This window comes from Excalfactoria chinensis, chromosome 12 (genome assembly GCF_039878825.1).
Source record: "Excalfactoria chinensis isolate bCotChi1 chromosome 12, bCotChi1.hap2, whole genome shotgun sequence".
In the NCBI taxonomy this organism is placed as follows: Eukaryota; Metazoa; Chordata; class Aves; order Galliformes; family Phasianidae; genus Excalfactoria; species Excalfactoria chinensis.
In genome coordinates, this window is record NC_092836.1 from 12,166,684 (window position 1) to 12,190,299 (window position 23,616).

The window sequence follows — 23,616 nt, forward strand, 5'->3', positions numbered from 1 at the left end:
TTACGGAGTTCAAAACTTTTTTTAGAATGTCATTTGTTCTCTATTACTTATATGGTTGAGCTCCTGAATTTCTATTTATTCCATTGTACCAGCTCATCAGATAGAGAGCTGCCTTCTACAGAAAGAAAATTAGCTGGGCAACATTTCCTTAGCAACAGACTTTGAGTAGCTTTAGCTGTTCTGTTCAAAAACCATTTGGTTATGTTTTCATGATCTGTTGTTTTTGATTGTTAAAATTTAAGAACTCCAATGTAAAGCAAATGAATTTCGACCAGGCAGAAACCAGTTCCACCTGGAACACAAGTAGACTGCTCATGGCATGGGTGAAGATAGAATGACATACTGCTAAGTTTGGAAATCCAGGAAATCATCTCCTGAAAACTCACTAAGATTTACGCCTTTCTAATCCAATCATAATTCACTTCCACAAAACATGGAAGGAAATCCACAGAGAATCATTCAAGGAAATTCTTTGAGCAGACATATGGGGAAATTCCTCAGTGAAGGTAAAAGGTCATATATTATCTTGAGACAACTGAATTATATATATATACATATATATAAATTTTATATATATATATATAAACACAAATATATATATATATAAAAGAATAATCATGGTCTACAACTTCTATAAAAAAAAACAAAAAACTTTTTTGAGATCAGTTTAAGGTGAAAGAAAAATGGGAAAACCTAGCAGCACCACAGATATAAATAGCATTTATTCCAGTTGTGTTAACCAAGAAGCTAAATTTACTGCAGTTGAAGAAGTTATCACAGGATTGAACGTGAATCAGCAGATCTTAAGAGCAACCAGGAGGATAACATGTAATTTAAACTCTGCTAAGAAAAACAAGCTGTAAATTGCAGAAATCTCAGAAACTGAGATGTTCCAGCTCTATATTCAGTGGCCAACTCAAACAGTCACTACTTCCTGTGAAATATGGAGTCAGACCCATTTATACTCTTTTGCCATCTGAAATCAGTATAAGTAGGTGTCATTGGTCTTTTCTGATACAGCTTCCAGCAAGGGGAAAAAAGCATCAAGTTGTGGCCAAATCTTGACATAAAACTGATTTCTTTTACTCCCCTGAAACTAAAGGAAAGTTGAATTGGCATGTAGATCTTACAGCACTATACTCTATTCAGCATTTATGAACACAATTTTCAAGTACACCATGGAATTCAGTTACCTTTAAACAGCCCTGTCAAACTACATCAAGCAGAGCACAAAATGGTTTCAGTGCTAAGGAGCTCATGACATGAAAGTTCATACCAGACCTGAAGCTCAGTCTTTCCAAGACAGCCTAGAAAGGTTAAACAGAACTGGAAAAACTACTGTCATCTGGTTTCTCAATAGATGCTCTTTCTTAACAATTCTCCCCCAGTCCATACATTATATATCTTAGCGGCAGTCCATGTAGGGAGGACAGATGCAATGAAGTGTAGGGAACCTTGTTGTGCACTACATGGACAGAGAGAATGCTGCCGCACTCTTCAAATACATCAGGGAGAGGAAAGAGACAAGGGTTTACATTCTCTGTAAAAGTCTGGTCCAGGAGATTGTGAAAGAGCTGTTACATGAGAAGCCAACTTGAAATATACATGGTCCATAATATTTCATGAATTATTGCACTCCAGTGCATAGATATAGACAAGGTTAAGAAGGCGTAATCAGAACCAGAATGTAAGGATGTTCTAGGATGACATGCTGCTTATCAATATCTGTGTAAGCTCTTTATAACGTGACTTTTTCCAGAATTAAAGTACATATATAAATATATATATGTATAGGGATACATACACATAGAAATATATATCCTCACATACTGTGAAACTAATCTTTTTAGATCTAATAGCCATAGACTGTATGTAAAGATTCCATAGAAATTCATGAGGATTTTCATTTTCTTGGATCCAATATCAGGCTTTGGTGGTTTGCTGGGTGTTCTGTTTGTTTTGCATTTGTTTTGAAAACTCATAGTAAAAGGTAAGAAGGGACAGAAACACAAAATGTAAGAATTTAAAAGGACCTACAAGCCATAGCAGAAAGATCCATCACAACAAAACCAAGGAGAAGAAAACAGACGTGGAGCATGGTAGGCTCTGAATACTCGAATAAAGAATAAGTTCTATATCCATTTGCATTCTCTCCTCTCTTCAAGAACTCTATGATTGTGTTTCTTCAATGACTATTTGACTACTAAGAATAAACAAACAAAAACCATGATCTACTGATATATCAGTGCTGCCCAACTGAGAAGGACCTGTTCTCTTTCGTTTACACGAGACACAAACATCTTCCAAAATACAGCATAGATAATAGAAATCCATGTTTCTAGAAGTTCATTAACAAATGGACCAAAAATTTTGTTGGCAATACTTCATAATGTTACAGAGCTACTTAGAAAATTCAGGCTTTTACCATAGCTTATATCCTCTTCTTTCATGAAGTGAACTTCTAGATATTACACGTGAGATTATATAGATACAATTCAGGAACTCTCTCTGAGAGAAACCGAATCTTACATTCCCTCTCTGCTTATCGGTAGTTTTACTAGTAGATCTATATAATAGCATGGATATTTCCAAGAATGTAGCATGGATGTTTCAACTGTCTTTGACTTGTCATTCTTCTTTCTCAAAAGATCATAATCTTCCTTAAGTAAACTGTGTTACAAGGGAGATTACTTCTTGTGTAAGACTTGGACAAGAACTGGAAGGCAGGGAAAAGGGGATAAAGCATAAAGGTGTTTTTTTTCCATGTTTATTTTACCCTTTTTTTGTTTTCTTGGGGTATCCTCTATTACTTTTAAATCAGTCAGATGCTAATGAAGATAGGGTTGCTGTATTTGGAAAGGAATGTGTAGGACAAATTTCCAGGTTTTCTGCCATGAATATTACAAGGATAAAGCCTTCTCTCAAGTGAAACAGTTAAGAAATTCATGGTTTGCCCTAATCTGAAACAGCATTGCCTAAAGGTCCTGAATGCAGAGTTGAAAATATGCAAAAATATTTGGTGCACTAGGAGTTATAGATCATTTACATGCTTGGCAAGGCCATTGAAGACCATTGTTTACTGTTAAGAAGTTCTCAAGTGATTATTGAAAGATACCTTAAATGTGAAACTTCTAAGTATCTCCTATTTGAAAAAAAATCTTTCAAGATAGACAGATGTAAATAATGACTGCCATATGTCAAAAGGATTTCATGGTTAAAAAGTACACTTAAACAATGCCTCTCTAAGTCCTAATAAACACAAGTTTTTTAAAGTTGGTTTTTTTTTCCTTCCAAACAAAATCCAGAAGATTTCTGCCAAGAAAGGTTTTATCAGTGAAAAACAGCAATTCTCCTGAGATCTCAGCTCATATAATGATGAGGACATAAAGGATAATAATTAAATACCTTGCATCGAACACGCACTTGTATGAATTTAAGTGTATCACATTAACTTCAGGTTTTAAGTGGAATTCAAAACTTTTGATTCACCATTTCTCAAGATGACAGACTTCCCTGGAGCTCTTGAAATTATCTATTGAACTTTGGAAGAGCAAAGAAGAAAAAGCAGGAAGAATGTCTGCTTTAAACCAAAACATCTTTCTGAAAACCACAAAGTTCTAATGATGGGAAATCACAAGTCTCCATTAGAATGTTAATCACTAGCTTTTGTGTCCTGCTTTTTAAATCTGTCAGAAATAATGAAATTACAAATTAATTGTGACTCATTTCGGTTTGAAAGTTTAGAGAGAAGCAATTTAAGCAGGTTTTGTTTTCCCCAAGTTATTTTGCTTTCATGTGTACACAGGAGACAGATGTACAGATGCTTCATTAAATATAGCTGATAATAGGATATCAACAAGAACCTGAGATTCTGTCTTACCTATTGTACATATCGCAGTAATGTCTTAGAGGCAGTATAAGATGATCCAACAATGCAGCCGGATGCTTACAGATTAATTCTACCTTCCCTGCTCCCCCTTCCCTCCCCCCATATAACATAAGCAAATGAAAAAAAAAAAACCTCGTTTTCCAGTTAAACCAAACTGATCACTGCCAGAACACTAACAAAGAAATGAAAGAAAACAATTCTTTATTTCCTGTCTCAGGAGCCATCTGCACATTTGCATGTCTGCCAAAAGCATTCTTGATTAGTTCAGCTATCCCAACTAGCCCCAACTAGAATTTCTCTATCAAACATTTAGCACTTTTTCTGAGACATTTAAATAGCTGATTCAAAACACTTCTTGCTATGAACTGAAATCTGATCTCCCCCTTCTCGTGTAAGTGAAATATGCAGCATGTTAAAGCTGCAAACTAAATCCTAACATAGTCAAACAAACCCAGCATTAACCACTTGAACTTCTGGTGTTAAGGTTCAAATTTGACTCAGAATTGTCAACAGTAACCCCTTCTTACAAGGCTGTTTTAAACATATATAAGTGCAGCTCAAGATCACATTTGGAGCAAAAAAGACACCAGCTTTGGTGCTTGATCTTACAGAGGCCCTACTAGCTGTCAACTCCTTATAACCCTTTGTAAAAGAATTCAGTAAGAGATAAACATTCCTGAACGAACTTCTCAATAAGCAGTGAGGATTCTACACTGCTCTGACAAAACTAACTAGAAATTCAGCCTCTGATTAATTTAATGTAAACATGACAAAGGACTTCAATTACTATTATCACAAGAAATACAGAAGCTATCATGCCAGTATCTTAATACTGCACTGATTTTAACACTTTTTTGTTGTTGTTGTTAATTGGGGGGGAGGGGGGGAGGGGGGAAATAGCTACAAATCTGTGCACAAAGCACACCCTTATGTTCCCAGAAACTCTTAGCAGCAGAGCAGAGAACAAGTGAGCTTTTGACACTTGGTGAGGTGTTGTACAGCACCTTGGCATAAACACAATTACCTGCCTCCCTCTGCTAAAACAATGATCAAATCTGTTAACAATGTGGAAATGGAAAAAATATTCTTAAGATTTCAACATCTCATCACTTGGATGGCTGGATAAGCTCAAACCTCTGCAGGCTACTCATAAATAAGGCCACCTACAGACTTTGCAGAACATCATTTAAAATTTAGATACCATCCTCTATTTTTTTCTCTGTTTAAAGATGTCTTGAAAAAAATAAAAACAAAGAACTAAAGGAAGTGATTAGATAAGTAAAAACTATATATATATAGATAGATAGATAGATATAAATACAATACATTCACGGTGAAAGAGCATACCATGCTTACTCTAATTTCAGTTTCATTTACATCTAATCCTGAAAGTGAAGTTTCATGTTCTTAAAAATGATTATTGAAAGCCATCTAGCTTTCAAAAAATATCAGGAATGGTATAATTTATTAAAATATACTGCTTATATTTTGTAATACTTGTTATGGAAAGGCTATATAGCTTTGTTTTCTTGTCTTTAAACTAGAGCTAAGCAAAGTAAAAGTGCCACTTGTTCCACCTCTGATAGAAAAAATGTCAGTGGGAAAGTCAGTGGTTTCTTCCTATATGAACAGTGAGCTCTGAAACTGTTCAAAATATCTGCTAGGCAGAACTATAGGGATTTAAAATAACTTATACTGGAAATACAAACAATAAAATAACATTTAATTACTTGACTAGTCGCTATGGGAAGGAGGAGGGGAAAAAAGTCTGAAATAACTGGAAACATACCCATTTACTCAGAGCATCAAAAAATTTCAGCATGATTCAGTATAACCATGTTATAACATCCAGCTTCAAGAATACCACTGGGAAGAAACAAAGAGCTGACTTTTGAAAATGATGCAAATCCTCCCAAGGAGCTGTAGCAATATATACGTATATATATATAATATTGGCAGAAATAGGATCTGAGCCTAATGGCCAGAAGCTAACAATGAGAGAAAACTGCCTTCAGACTGGACTGTAAGTGATAAACTCCAGTGAGATCTTCTGTAGATGCTATATATGGGATCCATATCTCTCATTCTAAGTACATACATGGGGGAGCTGGACCTTTCAGAGAGTGCATTGTTGTAAACCAGATAAATAGCAAGACAGCTAAATACATACTTGAAAAGTTCAGAACCATGGGGAAGAATTAGGACAAGAAGAAAAAAAACATACTAATGGAAGGATCTTGGACAGCTCAGGGAACAGAATAATCAGGCAGGAAAATAAAGTAATCTTAATATTTTCCACAGTTGCAAGATTATGAAGCACTCTTGTGTGGAAAACTTTCCAGTTTTGAATGCCTATTTACATTAAAGTTGCATGAGTGGGAATTTGTGAGGCACAGAAAGTGCCAGGATGTAAAAGTCCTTGGAGGCCAGAGGCAAATGGAAATAACTGCCTTGTTCTAGCCTCAGATTTTCTGAGCCAAACCTGCCTTTTGCACCCAAAGGGGAAAACAGGCCAATGCCTTGTTCTGTGGCTCTTGCTATCAGAAGAAAACCAAAGCAGTCTCTTGAAGCCATTTACACAATGCAGGGAGGGGGAAAGGGGAAATCACTGCTGCTTTCAATATCTTCCTGCCCTAGGCAATCACCTGCTTTGCTGAGCATATATATTGCAGAATCAGCCCTGGCAGCAAAATGCAGTGGGTCAGGCAGTCTCAGTGTCACGGAGACAATGAAAAGAGATAGCACAGCTGCAGAAACCTGCCTGAGGCTCTCTGGCTTACAGGATTTTAGAGGTGTGTTTGCAACACTGACAGCTATGGGCAGTCATTTTTCCCACACAGAGCCATTTGAAAATGGTGTATCCATGCCTGGTCCTGAGCCCCCAAACATCTTTTGTTGTATCAAGATTAAAGGAAGACGAGACAGCTGGGGTTAATAAGTTGAAAATCAATGCCATTACCAAAGAGAGCAGAAAATACATTTAAAAAAAAAAAAAAAAAAAAAAAGAATCCAAGCCCTGTAGAAGCTGAAACTTTCAACTATGCCTCTTGCTGTGTAGAAACATATTGAACAGTTCTCCTGGTCCTGTTTGGGTTTGACTTCAGATTTAGGGAGATAAAAACTATGGATGATGTCTGAATTTCCTGTTTATTAAAAACGTGTATAGTTTACATATATGCAGCTGTATATATGCATATCTATACATCTGGTTTTTGTTCACTGCACGGAGCTTTGGATCAGACCTTGCAAGACATTTTCAGGATTTGAAAGAAGTGGCATTTAGAATTAGTGAGGTTATGAAATCTAATTCCAACTTCTATGACCTGCTATAAGCAACGGTAATGACAACACAGAACCACTTCACCACATCTTCACACTTTCTCCATGTTTCAGAGTTAATGATGACGTACAGAAAGGTAAACTCAACAGACAGGAACATTCCTGTGCACTGAAATGAGATCAGCTTTTCTGTAAAACTGATTCAAATAGCCCTTGGCATGTTTTCAGCCAGTGTCAGCTAGTTCTAACCCAGAAAACTCATTGTCATCATTTGTGTTTGCACATGGGCAGTTTGTATGGAAGCTGCTCTGATCTGAAGGCTGAGACATCTCTACTATTATATCAATACTACTATAAATGCAGCCAATTAGATCAAATAATTAAGAGATCTCACAGCATTATCACCATACATCTGTTGGCCTGTTTCACACACTCGTGATTGATGATGGGGATGCAAAAATCAACCTAGATCTTATTGACCAGTCCTGCTCAGCTGAATAGAGGGATGTAGATAGGCAAGGATCCAGAGACTTGAACTCAAGGCAAAATGCTCTACAACCACTGACCTTCTGAAGAAGAGTAAATTCAGGTTCTTAAAGGTAGACGAGAATTAATACAAAATTAAAAAGATCATAATTAACAAAGAAATGACAATTAATGAAATATGCCTTTACACTTACCAACTTTTTTGTATTACTGTTTAAATACTAACTGGCATCTGTACACTAGTACATTCTGCCTATATAAATTTTCCTTACTGCATGAGAATAAACTGCCACGGTTTTTCTGAGAGATGTTCATTTATACACTCATATTTTCATCTTTCTAATAATATTGTTTTACAATGTCACATCTTCATCTCTTTTGTTACTCTCTTGCTCCTTACTAATCAGGAAACTGCCTTCCCTTTTTGGCTGAGCAGGGTTATTTTCTTGACAGAACTCTACCTCAGATAAAAATCCAAACATAAACCAGTGGTTAACATACCTCAAAGATCAAATATCAAGATCCTCAACAAACATATCCATAATAGGGACACTACTACCAACTGCAAGATAAAATTCATTATACAATGAGTAGAATAAATAGCAGTCTTTGTAAAGGGCTTTTAAAGTTACCAAGAACTTGTTTCCTTTATCTTCTATGTAGAAGAACATAAGGCCTAGAATTAAGAAAGACTGGTCTTGATCTTTGCCCAGTGAGGGTAAGCCTCAATAGATTCACAGCAAAAGCCAGAACAGTTTCTGCTGACACAGACACACTGCAAGTCAAACTTGCTCTGCTTATGAATTTCCAGCAAGCCTTAGCTGGCTCGCTCTCTGTACGGCAGAATACTAATAGAACAGTATCATCCTTTTATATACATTACAAATTGTAACAGATGAAAGTATTTAATTTTGCCATATGCAACCAAATCAAATGGTCTAATGCAAAGCTTGCCCAAGTTAGGGAAAAGGCTTTAATCGGGCTTTGGCTCACCCTCTAAATGTGACTAAGATGTTTTATAGCTATTTCCAGAAAGCAAAACTTCAGTATAAATCAATGCACTGTATTACCTGCTCAGCTTCATGTACGCACATGTGTTTCCTTGACTTAATAAAAGCTATTCTGCCTTATTATAAAAGCTAACTCCACATTTTCTTTTCATTATCTTTTCAGAAACAGGCTAAGAGCATAAGAAAAAACATACTTGGCTTAGTTTATTCCCTTCCCATTATCAATTAATTGAACAAATATATTATTGGACTTAAAATGCACTCTGAAACTGTGATTTTAATATACTTTATTGAAAAAGTACACCATTTTAAATTATTTTCAATGGGACAAAGCAATGATCATCTCTATCTATCAAGTCCTTTTTTGATGAATCATAACTACCATATGCCAAATTCACATCTGCATGACTAGCAAAGTAAAAAGATAAATCTTTTTTTTTTTTTCAACACATCTTTAAGAATTTATATCACCAACAGTTTAAAATCATGAAATGCTGATGCTCTGACTATATTTCATATCCTCTATGTTGCACCATTTCCCAGTTCACAGTTTATCCATGTATTAGCATGCCAATTGAACACATCAGTCAATGTCACCTTGAGAATATTGTCAATAGCAGAGGAAGAAGAACAAAAGGAGGCTTAGCGCTAAGACCTGGGACACCACCACATTCTCTTGCATTTTCCTGAAGAGGGAAAAAGAAAAGAAAAAGAAAACAAAAACAAAGCAAAAAAATAAATATAAACCAAGACTTCCAACTACAACATATGAGAATTTATCAAACTGCATAGGCAGAACAAGATTTAAACAAGCCACAAAAGCTGTGAAATTAATACACTCAGAAAGCAACACAGGTATTTTTCATCTCAGCAAGTTGCAGACTAAGAGAAAGCAGGATCAACAAGAATCATACAATGTCCTCCACGCAACATTTTAGGTCTCACTCTATATTCCACTAAGGAACTGGAGGCACTAAAAAAATTACTCGTGTAAAATGAGTGTCTTATTTAACTGTAACCATGTCCTATTCTCTATCAGATCTCCTTACTGTCCATCAGTGCTATGGTGAACACAGGGTAATAAATATGTGTAGTGACCTGCCCCAATAATTACTATATGTAAATATGATGAATATTCCATCACAGTTAGTATAGTTGAGTTAGTTTCCAAAATAAAAACATTAACAGCCCAAAGTTCCCAGCCATCTCTAACGAGGCATCCTTTGGTGAGTGCATAGGCAAAATGAGCTCCCATATTCCAGGCTGCCAATTTGTGCTCACTCCTACCACATTCTACTACATGACATAAAACAATCCACAAAAACGACAAGACAAAACACTGTCTACAGGAATACTAAAAATTTTTTCTGCACTTACAGTGTCACTTGCTTCCCTTAGTAAAGTGTTCCGAGCATTCAAAATATTTTCTGATGAGTTTCATCTTATAAGACAGCTTTCCTAAGTGCCTTTTAAAAAAGGAATAAAACTTCTACTAGAGACTAAAATAACAATAATAAAAAAAAAAATAGTAGAAACTTACTTCAGGGTGAAATCCATGGCAAGATTCTGGGCGTCTTCTTATCTTCTGAGATTTTAAACGTTCACATTTAAGGGATTCATTATGTACCATGTAGTTAAGGAGAGATCCTCTGAACACTGCATTTCAATATCCTGAATTCATTTGCATGCTTTGAAATGCAACTCACTTTTCCTCTCATTCAAAGATAAGACCTGAGGTTTGTAGTCAACAATAAGAAGAACAACAATATAATTCTAATGTTTTCTCCTCAGTGATCCAAACAGCATCATTTGCACTAATGCTATTAACCTGTCTTTAAATAACACCTACAATAAAAGCACACTACTTTTGATAAAGTCCAATTAATTAAACAAATCCTGAAATATACAGAACAGAATAAAAAGTACAACAGCTAAAAATCAACTGCTGTCTTTAGTTTCCTTTATTTTTATATGTTTGGAAAGCAGGATTCTGAAATGGTTTCAGTGCTCCAGTCCAGTCTTAAGATGTCCATACAACCAGGAACTTCAGAAGTTCCAAAATCAGGACTTCCACCCTCAGAATGAACTTACATATTTAGTTCATAATGTGAAAGAAGTCCCACTACCTAAAAATAGAGACTGTGACCTTACAATACTTAAAAATGCACGTTATGTTTGCTTAAATTTGATTGGCTGTCCTAAATACCTAAACATGTGAACTCTCCTTGAAAATAAGTAAGAATGCATTCTTAGCTGGCTTAATTTCAACCAGCCCCAGCTGGGATGCATTCTTTGAAGTTCTTAAGTCACTTTATGTATGAAGAAATTTTTCAGTGTTTACATCTTGAATCTCTTCTTGACAACTATGCAAATAAAAGGATATATCTTATTTCTATAGGAGCCATGGTAATTGGTGGGACAGAATCACAGAAGCATTCGTTATCTACTACCACCATAAAGAGATTGCTGCTTGGGATTTGCTGGATTACAAAGGACCTGCAAATTAAAAGAAAATAATTAATGGTGACATTTTCTATATTTTTTAGCAACAGGTTTTATTAAGGTATTTTGAGCTTGTCAGCAACACCTGTGTTTGTATATTGTACTAAATCTCTAAACCTTGTAGAAGAAGAGGACCTAGGGCAATGCTTTGCTCAGCTGATAGAATATACTCACATGTTTTGAGACACACCTAATGGCTAGTACACAGGTGGAATGGAACAGGCAGGTTTATTCTGCTGCTGTGTTAATGCCTGTCACCTTGAATTGGAACACAGCTGAGTTTGCCAAGGAACTTATCTTCTTTCTCTTTCCTTTTGTACTGAATCTTTTCTTCATAATTAATAACTAGCTAACTATTTATGATCTGGAATTTTCAAGTACATGTGAAACCAATCCACAAAAATAAGCAGGTTCTTCTGCAGCCAGATGGTAATAGCACCAAGTCCCACCTATTGCATCTAGAATCACGTCAGGGGATTTATTCACTTTGGATCTTGCATGGCATGAAGCAACATGAATTGTTGAGATGGCTTTCATCTGGCCTCCTGAGAGTCATTTTATTTCTAGGCCAATAAAACAGAGATTAAACTTCAAAATCTTCATAAGTGGGGAGATTTATTTTAGAATAATGCCAGTTATATGGTACAAATGTGGTGATAACTCAGCACTATAATCAAATTAAAACAAAGTACGCAACTGAAAGAGGAAGAGAGTGAAATAAAGATATTGCTTGTAAGAAGGAAACCACCCAGGGGAGGCCAGGGAAGGAACCTGTGGGTACAGTTTAATGGTCCCCATAGCTGCAATGAGCTGAATTCTTCAGGACTTACAAAGAGAAAAGAGGATGGTTGAAGGGCCAAAGAGGCACTGTTTAACTCTTTCTTTGAAATTCAGAACACAAGGAATGCTTTAAGGTTCAGAGACAATTCTTCTTAATTTCTTAAAACTTTAGATCAGAATTATATGCAAAATTTACAGTTTCTGCCAATACTCAAGAATCTGTGAAATCTGAATGTTCCAGGAATTAGGTGTTTTTCAGTGTGTTACACTGCTAAAAGCACAGAAGTTTAACTGACAGTTTGAGCACCAAGATGATGTGGAGGGAAACATTTTTCCACAGACATCTTCATGTAAAATACATATTTTCTTACTAAAATAACTCCCTGCATTTTGCAAAAATCTAAATCCTAAAATGAAACTGTGGAAGGGGTGGGGAATATTTGAACTTAGCTCAGGAAAAAAAAAAAAAAAACAACAATAATTGGAAAACCTGCTATAAAAATGTTGCCAACAGAAAGATTAAACACTTCTCAGCAATTTTTAAACTTACTAAACCTCCATTAAAATTACACTTAGAGAGATCTGCAGTGTGTTAGCTTTATGTTTATACATGAAATATACATTTATGGCATAACGTAAAAGGTTGAACTTTATAAATGCACCTATGAAACAGCTGGAGCATGTAGCACGACTGACATCATTGTAATGGAGCATCTGTGGCTTTTGTGGATTTGTGTGTGGGAGAAATGGGGCCAATAAAAGGAAAGGAGGGAAAATTCTTAACAGGCAACAACCTCTGAATTGTAGTGAATGAATTTCTCAAAACTTACGAATAATTGAAACCTCAAAAGATAGGAAAAACAAACAAACAAACAAACAAAAAAAAACAACAAAGGAATCTAATTTGATTTGATTCTTAATCTGGTTCTATTTGGATGTTGTGCATTTAGAAATATTTAAAATATTTATTGAATCTTTTAAACTAACTCAGAAAAGGACATGAAAGACATGAAGAGCCATCACGATTAACTGCTATATAATTTGCTCCTTTTAGAGCACTTAGGAGTAACTGCTGCTGTACACAGGGTGTGACTGGCTCAAAGACCTCTTGTAACAACTCCACTTGTGGCCCCCAGGTAAATACTGAAGCACTTGAGGAAGTGTGCACTATACAGCTAACCTGAATATTGCTATTTAATAAAAGGGGTAGACATTCCCCATTTTCACTCACTTGACCCGGGTAGCATAAGGGCTGTACAGTATAGGGTACATCTTCCACATAAAAGAGAGGAGAAAAAATAAAAAGGATATTGATATTTCTATCAATTCACCAAGCTGAAATGAAAAGATGAAAACACTGTGATTCAGAAGAAAGTTTTCACTACAGAATTATGATGCTGAATAGATTACTACATGGGTTCCTCGACAACATGGTCAGAAGCTATAAGGGTTAGTAAAAATTATATTCTACAGAAAATTTTGCTAGAAATGGTTATTTGAGTGTATGTGTACGGATTTATAGAAATTAAAACTAAAGAGGCTGCAAGGATTAAATTTATTAGTTGAAGTAGAAAAAAAAAAATAAACCTTTCTAATTTTGAAATTGTAAAAGATAGACATCTACAATCTACACCGGTTCATTTTACCAAAAATTGGATATTTTTCAAATCTACAGGCTATTATATTTTTATACCTATCTTTTGCCTATCTATACGTATCTATAGTCCTATTACAGGCATCTGTGGTAACTGCCAAAGAGTATGTGATGGTCATTTAAAGAACTATAAAAATATGAACCTTTTGGCTCACTGAAATATTTTTTTCCACTGCACATAATAAAATCTAAACAAATATTTTTCTGGAACATCTCCTTGACCGTTCTAGAGACAAATTCAAAAGAAAACTTTAACTTTCACAAGAACAAGAAGTAAATGAATGTTTTCCCTTTCACAACTATCGAATCTAATCTTTCAATGAAGTTCAGATGCGAAGTGCATGTTCTCACCAATCATTGACTGTGAGGTCACTGGCAAAAGATTTAGATATCACCAAGTGAAGACAGAGGACTGAATGCAGAGACTGAGTTGAGCAAATAGTTAGGAAATAAATAAATAAATAAAAGTCTAATTTAGCTTTCTTTTCCAGTAATAGAGTGTGCATGAGCAAATTATACTTCTTTCAACTGCTCTAATTTAAAATAATTTCAAAGACACAAGATATTGCCCTCACTAGATCATGGATAAACAAGTTCCTTCCAATCATTAGACTCTTCAGTTGCTCTGTGACTATTTGGATAATTCACATGGCACTGCTTCCATGCCTACCATCATCCCAGCAGCATGTCTTCTTTTGGTGTTCAAAATTCAGCTTCCATGGTGACATGCACTTGCATGTTTGAAACTGATTTTAAGTGAAAGAACATATCAGCATGTCTCAGGAACTGAACATTCACAGGAAATAAAATGTGTGTATATACAGAAGAAAATATTTCTTTTAAATTCTTTTAAATGAAGTATTCCACCAAAATGTGTCACTGTGTACAGCTTCCATGACTGCAGAGGGAAATAAAGCTGCTGACAAATTAATGAAAAGGGTTTTGTCCCTTAGGTAAGTTCCACTGTGAGTCTCTTATTTTAAAATTATAATAAGCATTTCTGAACACCTGCTGGCTGAGGTTGTCTTTTGCGTCTCTGGTAATATGGGAGTGAACTATCATTAACAGAGTAAGGACTCCTCTTGAACTTTATTGCTGCATTAACAAATAAAAGGAAGCTTACATTTAATGCCTATATTTAATGTTTATGGAGAATATTTCATGTTTAAAGTGTAAAGCTCTTTTTGAATTAAGTAAATCTTTTGGTCTGAACCTTTTTCCCTTACAACAGTATCATCATCGTTTGACAGTCATTGCATAGCAAAAGCCTTGCATATGACTCCATATAAAAAATGTAACAAGCTGTTGTCGTTCCAGTTATGTTGAAGCCACACTGAATCAGTAAGAACCTTAATAATTTTTGCTCCATCTTTCATCCACTGAGGAACTGGCTTAGTTTATTTAAAGTGCCACTCCAGAGGTTCAAAACAGGCTCAAACACAAGCAGCTTCTTCATTTTGCTTTCAAGGGGAAGGTAAGGAAGTAAGAAATTTGATACCTGAAAGGGGTAGGAGAAAAACCCTATTCATACCAAACTATTTTATTAATGAAGAAAAACTAAAAGTAGAGAGGAAACCTTTATGAAAGTTTGAATTTTAAGTCAGAATATTAGACAACACTTTTCTCATTTGCACACACTTTATCTTTTCCTTTCTAACCTATTTCTGTATCAGTTCATTTAGAACATCTGCATAAATATAATATAAATTGGAAAATAAAATTAGCCCCATGATTTACCTAGAAATAGTAATTTATTTCTCAAGTATGCAAGTATATATTAATCTACTCATTGAAAATTATTTTTTTGCATTGTGGAATGAATCGTAATTGTATTTGCTAAAGTTGTACTTATAAGGGCATGATAATGAAGTATGCTTTTAAGAAGTAAGTTATAACTGCATCATAATTTCTTAAGGTGGCCTGGAAGTTTTGAAGCATCATAGAAGAACAGTAATATACAACCTGGAGAGGAATTGTGCCGAGTGCCCAGCTGACTTATGTGCCTAAGTTAGAACAGTAATCATCTTCAATCTGAACAGAGTACATGCAGACATACAAACAATTCAGGGATAATTCAGACCAGGAACTTGGCTTTGTTGATCTGATTATCCTCCGCCTTTCTGTCTTCCTCTCTCTTTAATGGCAAAAGAGTGACCCTATAAAGAAAAGCAACCTGAACTTGGTGAAACGTGATGCCTAAAGCAAAATGCAGACCACAACACCTGTTCTGAAACATCTAGCAAATTGTATTAAAACCTGATTTTCTTTTACATTTGGATCTCTTCCTTCTGCTTGTACATATGAGAACTTTCATACACTTATGATATATGCATTACATATAATATTTAAAATATAATGTATGTATATATATATTTTAAATTGACTCATTTCATAAACTGCAACTCTATTTCTTCATATAAGAGTTACTTTCTCTGTTAGGAAGGAATAATTAGAAAATGCACTCAAGGTAGTGGAGCAGGGACTGAGTGGACACCACCCTTCCTGCACAGCCCTCTTTCCACATCAACTCTGAATCTTTCAGGTGGCAAATTATCACTAAGGCAACTGGGATAGAGACAAACTTTCTTGGAAACCTAAATGCGTGCACAAAGACTTGAAAAAATATTCTGAATTTCCATTATATTCAACTTAGCCCTATGGGAGCTTGAACATCTCTGTAAATTCAGCCATTTCCCTCTAAGCCTTTCAGTGTATTTTTTTTTTTTTTTTTTTTTTTTTTTTTTTTTTTTTTTTCAGTGCAGACCAGCACTATAGAAGTTTGTTTATTTTGGATTAAGATTAGTTGTTACTTTGGGATTACATTTCATATATGTCAAATTTGATCATTCCTATTTTTTAGAGAAAGAAAAAACATACTAGTACCAGGGTAGAGAAAGTGGAAAATGCTGTGCATTCTGCACTCAAATATCTGTTACTCACATAACTATTGGTTGCAAATGTTCAACCCTAATGGCCTGGAACAAACTTTAACCATTCAACTGAAATGCAGATATGTGCCCAACTACTATCATGTGCTTTCCAGGCCACTGGCCACGTTTCCAACCCACATTTCTCTCACTTATCACATTTTTTAAGTGAATGAATCAAATGTTTATAACACATACATTGGGCTACTTGTTTTTTTGTTGTTGCTTCCCCCCCAAAATAAAATAAAATAAAATAAAATAAAATAAAATAAAATAAAATAATGGAACATCTTTGATGCAACTTATAAAAATAATACATATGCCAATAATAACATTTCTGAGAGCAGTTAAACTATGTGAAAAAAAAAGAAAGACCTAGTCCTTCTCTCATATAAAAAGAGACGAATAAACTCTCTGGTTCAGGCCTGTAACCTGAGCCCAAGCTAAAATATTGCTGCTACTACATATAGTCTTACTGACGTGAGAACAACTTAGTGTCAGTATAAACATGCCTAATAAAAAAAAAAAAAAAAAAAAAAAAAAAAAAAAAAGATCAGAATGAAGAAGGAAAATGAACAGTAACATTGTCACTGTTGCTGTAGGCTTAGAACACTGGACAGTTGTTGCATGGTTGGTAGCTACTCTGTTTCATAGAACTGCAGAACTGCAACATCATTACGGTTGGAATGGACCACTAAGATCATCTAGTCCAACCAGCAGCCCTTGCAGACTGGAAACTCCAGAAGTGCCATTCATCTCACATTAACAGGAAATGGTTTCTCATAAATTACTACAGCTTGAAAAATAGCATCTTACCAATCCCACACTAGAAACTTTACATTAAAAAGTTTTGAATACATAGAATTTGAAATTTATAAAAAGACTTTGTATAAGGATGAATTTGACAACATCCCCCAGCTTTATATTCCAGCTGCTCACATATGTGCCAATGTGTGATAATGTACAATTTCAGATCACAAGGATTAAAGTGAACTGCAAAACTTTTGCAAAGATATCAAGTTCAGAATTTCCACAAACTTTAACTATTAGTCAAAGTTGATGACTATGGATAAATCTGAGCTCACTGTTGAGGGTGTGGTATAACAGTGAGGGTACCAAATTGTGTGATAACTGTTTAAAACAGTGGGCATAAAACAAATCATGTCAGAGGGTTCTTATAACTCAGGTATTGCTTTTTGACGGTGGCAACAGATTAGCAAGAGGATGAGATAACATGATTCTGCTGTGTTAACCAAAGTGTGTTTTTTTAGTAGGGCTTCTGAGCCATACTCAAGTAGCTGTGGTTTGTTTTGAGAAAAATCTCATATATTTTAAAATGTTAGATAATATCTAAGCTGAATTCTGAAAATAAAGATTGAAAACTTTAATTGATTGCCTCTGACTTATGAAGGCTCATAAATATCCTATGATACATGTAAAAGTCACCGTGCATGTGCGCTAACTATTCTTTTCCACAGCTTTATGTCTAGAACAGGCTACCAAGCTGCAAAGAAGCAATTTATACTGAAGACTATTTTTCCAATATAAATAAATCACCTGTCTCAATGCCATGATTTTTAGCTACTGGAAGAACTGGACTCTAGAAATGCAGAATGTAACAACAGCAGTGTCAGTTAAATAGTATTTTCTTCATGAGTACAAGCTTTTGCTTATTGGTCAGTTCTACATGTATATAAGCAGAAGAGAGAAATTCTGACACTATAAAGAATAAGAAAAACAAAACTTTGATGAGTACTGGCCATTCCCACATTAGCAAGTAAGGTGGCACAATTGCAACAGACCTATTTAAAACATGCAGTAATAACGAACTAACGTCTACATTGCTCACACTGTAGGGGTGTATCTCAAAATTGCCTTTCTTGTTGCCTGAACAGAGCAACCATTAGTGGTATTAAAATTTTGATTACATTTAGAAAAAAAAAAAAATAGTAATGAAATATAGAACTAAAATGCTCACTGGATATTTCCACAGCATGCTTTACAAGAATGTCATCTGCATAAATATGAAGCAATGACCGGGATGACCACATCTGAAAGAATTGGGTGCAGTATCTGTCATCATCTTTATATATGTATTATTTATGGATATGTACAAGTGTTCCCTTGTATGGAATTCAAGTACTAAGATTCATGGCGTTTTTCCAACATGAAGGTTATCGAATATCTATTAAATAACAAACTCCAAAGTTCACTATAAAGAAAATTGTGAAATGTACACGTTTGAATCATTCTTCATCAATCAAGCTCTATGATACTGTTAATATATTACATACTGACAAGAGTTTCCTAGTATTAGCAATTCTTCACAACTGTACCTGGCTTTAAAAACTCACAGCAGTGTTTTCCAATTTTACTAAGTTTTCCCCTTCCAAATCATTTCTGATATACATATTACTATTCAGCTGAATATATTATGATATTCATCTAACATTTTAAATCTCCTGTCATTACAAAGCATCCTTTCACTAAGTCAGCTTCTATCTATCATTTGTGTAATATTTATTACTGCTTGTTTAAAGTGTAAAATTATGTTACTTTTAAGCAGTGGTAATATTTACATTTTATAGCACTACTGAGCTTAACTATGAACGCTGAACGGTGGAGATCACCACCTTCCCACACATAAGTTTTATATGTAAACATCTCAAGCAGTTCAGCTGTGGGCTATTTGGAAGATATAAGTAGGGAACTGAAGAGCTAAGAGGTGGAGTGCATCTCATCCCACTTTTCAGGAAGAAGAAAAAAAATAATACACTAATACTAATGAAAACATCAATGAATGGAATTGCTAGAAGTCAACCCATGCATCTCCAGGATTTTAAAATACTTAAAGATGGACCACATGGTCAGTGCTATAAAGGTCCCTAATGAAAACATTTCACATAACAGCAAGAAAAGACCCCTGAACATTTCCTCATTTTTTTCTTCCTTCTATGGAATTATCATCACATTCACTACATATTCCTTGTCCTTAAAAACAACCTTTGAAAAACAAGATTAGTGTGGTCAGATTTATTTTTACTTTAAGTTTTGATCCACAGTGATTTTTTTATTCTTTAGCATTTTCATGAATGCTACAATGCCAAATAAATTGCAAGAAAAAAAGAAAAGTAGCAAATAGCTTTGTCAACTAGATAAGCAAATTCCAACTTATTTGTTCCTTCTGGAAAGCTTTGACACAAATAAAACCCAAGAATAATAATGGATAACTATATCCAGTTTCTTAAAAGAAAATAGTAATTTACAGTGTTTCCTAAACTGTTCATTAAAAATATACATTATCAAGGGGTAGAGATAAAATTACCCACACAGTGGCTTTAAATTGCACCTGCATGCCAAACAGCGTAATCACTGCTGCTTTTGGAGTGAAGGGGAACTTACTCAACATACAATTGCTGACATGTTGGTAACAAGATATGGGATTTTACACTATGTATAAAGACCTTTTCTAAAGAATTCTACCAGCCTAGATTGCATAATTTGATACTTTTTGCAAAGAAAGCAAAAAATAAAAAATAGAAGTTTCTGGGGTTCTCCTAAATTATGAAGGTTTTTGTCACTGCAAGGTTGTTCAAAAGCTGATGTTGCTTCAGAGACCTCTTAACACATAAATATTCTGCAAGTCTGGAAGATCTCATTTTTAGAGCTGAACTTGAGACTTCAACAATATAACTACTGAGGTATGTGAAACATTGACTTTCCTTTGTAGATGCTCCTTGACTTCAACAAACATCTAAACAAAACTCAGAGATTAAAATCTGTCCAACATTGCCAAGGCCAATGTAACTACAGCACACCTTTGACTCCAAATGAGCACAGGTCAAAACCATTTATGAGCATGGTATCATGCGTACTTGGCATGGTTACTGAAAAGCAGCCATATAAAAACATACAGTCTAAACATAAAGTATAGAGAAATACAGAGAACATTTGCTTTCCTTCAGGGTCATATAAGACTGATACAGCAAAATGAATACAACATAAAATGTCTTTGAGAAGACTGATTATAATTTACTGCCAAACTACTTCAGGAAATCGACAGGAATAATCTGATGTATGTATATAAAGCTCCAAATGAGAAGAAATAGGCCCTTGATGCTTTGCTTGTTTTATGTGGCAAGCTGATTTGTTTAGAAGTAAACTAACTACATCTGAAAAGGCAAATGATTATTTATTTCATGGGAAATTGAACTGCATATTTATTTATACATTTTAAACACGATCAAGTACAGCAGTTTGGCAAGCTTCTACTGAGGAACAAGTGCAGAAACATTTTAGCAAATGATGGCAGAGCTCAAGATTAGGCGGTTTTCAAAAACCATTACCATTTTAATGTCTACAGATTGCACTATTCCTGTGACTAATAGACTCATGGCCTAAACAATCTGAATCTAATTTGTATTGTTATTTGTCTTTTACTGCCAAAGAAATGCAATCGGTGGAGAAATCTTAACTTTCCCACTAGACATTCACACAAAGGGTTTAGCATCATCCTGAACAACAGTTCCATCATGACAGGACTCTTTTTAGTGACAGTGATCAGAACTCAATGCTCAGTGAAATATGCAATACCTAGGCCAGTATTTAATTAATTAGGCAGTTCCTATGAATTTCATAGTTAATTCACACGTGATATACAACAAGTAAAGGGCTCACATTTCATCTTGCATAAATTAATCTATTGCAGAAGTATTTCCCCAATTAAGGATGAGTGCAACTATATATTTCCTTGTTAGTCTACTGAGGATATACCTCTGATTTTTACCTTTCTTTCTATTTTATGTCTTAAGTTTATGTACAAACAATCAATTGGGAAAAAAAAATAAAAACATTGGAACAAAAAAAAGCAAAACATTTATTTACGCTTTCTGTATCAACCTTGTGGACCTATGAGTACTTCAGTTTGAACAGAAGGGCAATTTTCCTTTAGGGTCACTGGTAGTAAGGCCAGATTTTTGATCTACATTCAAGTCCAGCATGTCATCACAGAAGAACATGAGAGGTTAGAAGGGTAGATTTTAAAACATCTGACTGTGCAACTGCTGTCTGATATGTATATTCATAGCTTCTAGAATTGCACATGCAAATTTGGCAAGCATGAACTAAAATGATTACTTGCAACTCTAGTACACATAGACATAGATAGTGACTTTATGTATTAATAGATAATTTTATTTAGTAAGTTACTGGATCTACTAAAGAATATTTATATCTATATTCATAAGTTAACAATACAATTTATGGTGCTTTCCCAGTTGAAACTAAATAAAAATATTAGATTTCTCCAAAAAACACACATGCAATTAGAGAAAAGGTGGTTGGTTTTTTTGTTTGTTTGTTTTTTGTTTGTTTTTTTTTTTTCTTTTTTTTTCTTTTTTTTTTTTTTTTTGATAAGTGGGTACAGTAAAAACATCAGGTAACTTATTTTGGTTAGATAGACAATAATCCTTGCTAATTTATAAGAAAGAACATAATTCATAGTGATCTTAAATATCAACAATTAAAATCTGTAATACAAAGAGCTGCAGAAAGCAAAACCTGGTCATGTATCTGGTGAGAATTGCAGGAGAACTTTAGTTGACATACTTGCATTAAAAACTGGCGAACACCTCATAAAACTGCAAAAGCCCTGAGATGCTACGTTAGCCAAAGAGTATTTCTGATTCTTCAGCAATTAAATGTTTCCAGTAATGATGCTGCCATGAAACATTTATCAGCCCATCATCTCACTTTTCTTTCTTTTCCTCTTTCTCTTTCTCTCTCTTTCATTTTACATTTCCTTTTTCTTTTCTTTCTGCTTTTTTTTTTTTTTTTCCTACAAAACAGATTAGCTTACTGGAAAATATGAAAGCAATTCATATTTTTTAAAAATACCATTTTTTTCTCATTTGTTGACAGCACAGAAAATGTGGGCTGACTTATTTTTGATTGTTCTTTAAATAACAGATTAATTTAATAATTGCCGGGATATTGAATAACAAAAAATTATGGGGTTGAATAGCCAAACCCTGACCCTAATCACATTCTTACGTTAATTCTTATTTTCTTTTAGGCTCCTGCTTTCTTAATAAAACCTATATTTTTGAAAATCGGTTTTAAACACTGCAAATTATCCCAAAGTAGCATTTATTTTTTTGCTAGCAAGAGATAAGTTTACATATAGGGAGTATATTTTATATATCTTTACACACTTGGTGCCTGACTCAAGTCCATTTCAGTCTATAGGTGACTTTCCATTGCTAGAATAAGTTTTGAGAGATGACTTGCTAAGGTAATTCAGCCATTTCTGAAGTAATTAGCATAAACCACAGAGTGTGATTTATTTGTGAGGATACTTTAAGTCTAAGCATCCATCATTGAAAGTTAGAGTATTTATAAGAGCAAGGCTTAGTTTTCCTAACTTCAGCTGGTAACTGTTTCCCTTTGATTAAGCACTGTGAAGTGCTGAGTATTCCGTGACCAGTAATAGCACATTCACTGTTGAATAAAACTGAGCCCTTGGCTCTCACCACATGACCCTGTTGACAATGACTTTGACTATGTTAGAAATACCACAGTATTTGTACCCCAAAATGTCTTATCTAAGTAACACTCTATGATCTCAATTAACCACAGTCATCATTTTTACTTCTACTCTACAACTTTTTATTCTCCTTTTTCAGACAAGGGCTCTCTTGTGCATGACACTGCAGAAAAGAAAGATAGTGCCTTGAATAAGTAACCTATGACAAAAATTTCCTTGCAGCAGAGTACTGCACAGCTTCTAGTTGCAAACCTGTTCACAGGATACTGACTTTCTGCAGAGTGTACTAGAGAGGAAGTGGTTATCCTACAATATTGGTATTGATGAATATTCAGCTAAATGTTTACACACCTCTTCTCATAACTGCAATAAATGTTGGCATGTATACATCATAAATAAATTAATCTGTAACACAATTCAAGGTGAGCACATAAAAATATTCTAGTCTCCAATGGGGGTGATTTTAGCCCCACGTATACAATAGATACGGTTATATTGTGTTCACGGAGCAAAGCATCAGTTCACATCTCACTGCACATAAGGCT

General features: G+C 34.7%; 1 protein-coding gene across 4 annotated transcripts in view; it reads right to left on the reverse strand.

Moving 5' to 3' along the window:
- Window positions 1-8,922: 8,922 nt before the first annotated feature.
- CACNA2D3 (calcium voltage-gated channel auxiliary subunit alpha2delta 3) overlaps window positions 8,923-23,616 on the reverse strand; it is a 346,053-nt gene continuing 331,359 nt past the window's right edge. For 3 of the 4 annotated variants that reach the window (XM_072347140.1, XM_072347142.1, XM_072347143.1), the window contains 3 exons: window positions 11,048-11,160; window positions 10,205-10,287; window positions 8,923-9,350 (listed from right to left, as the gene is read on the reverse strand). In XM_072347140.1, the coding sequence (XP_072203241.1) occupies window positions 9,258-9,350; window positions 10,205-10,287; window positions 11,048-11,160 (289 nt within the window). In that variant the 3' untranslated portion in view covers window positions 8,923-9,257. Of the gene's footprint in view, window positions 9,351-10,204; window positions 10,288-11,044; window positions 11,161-23,616 lie in introns of all 4 variants that reach the window. The other variant, XM_072347141.1, reaches the window with a different exon arrangement.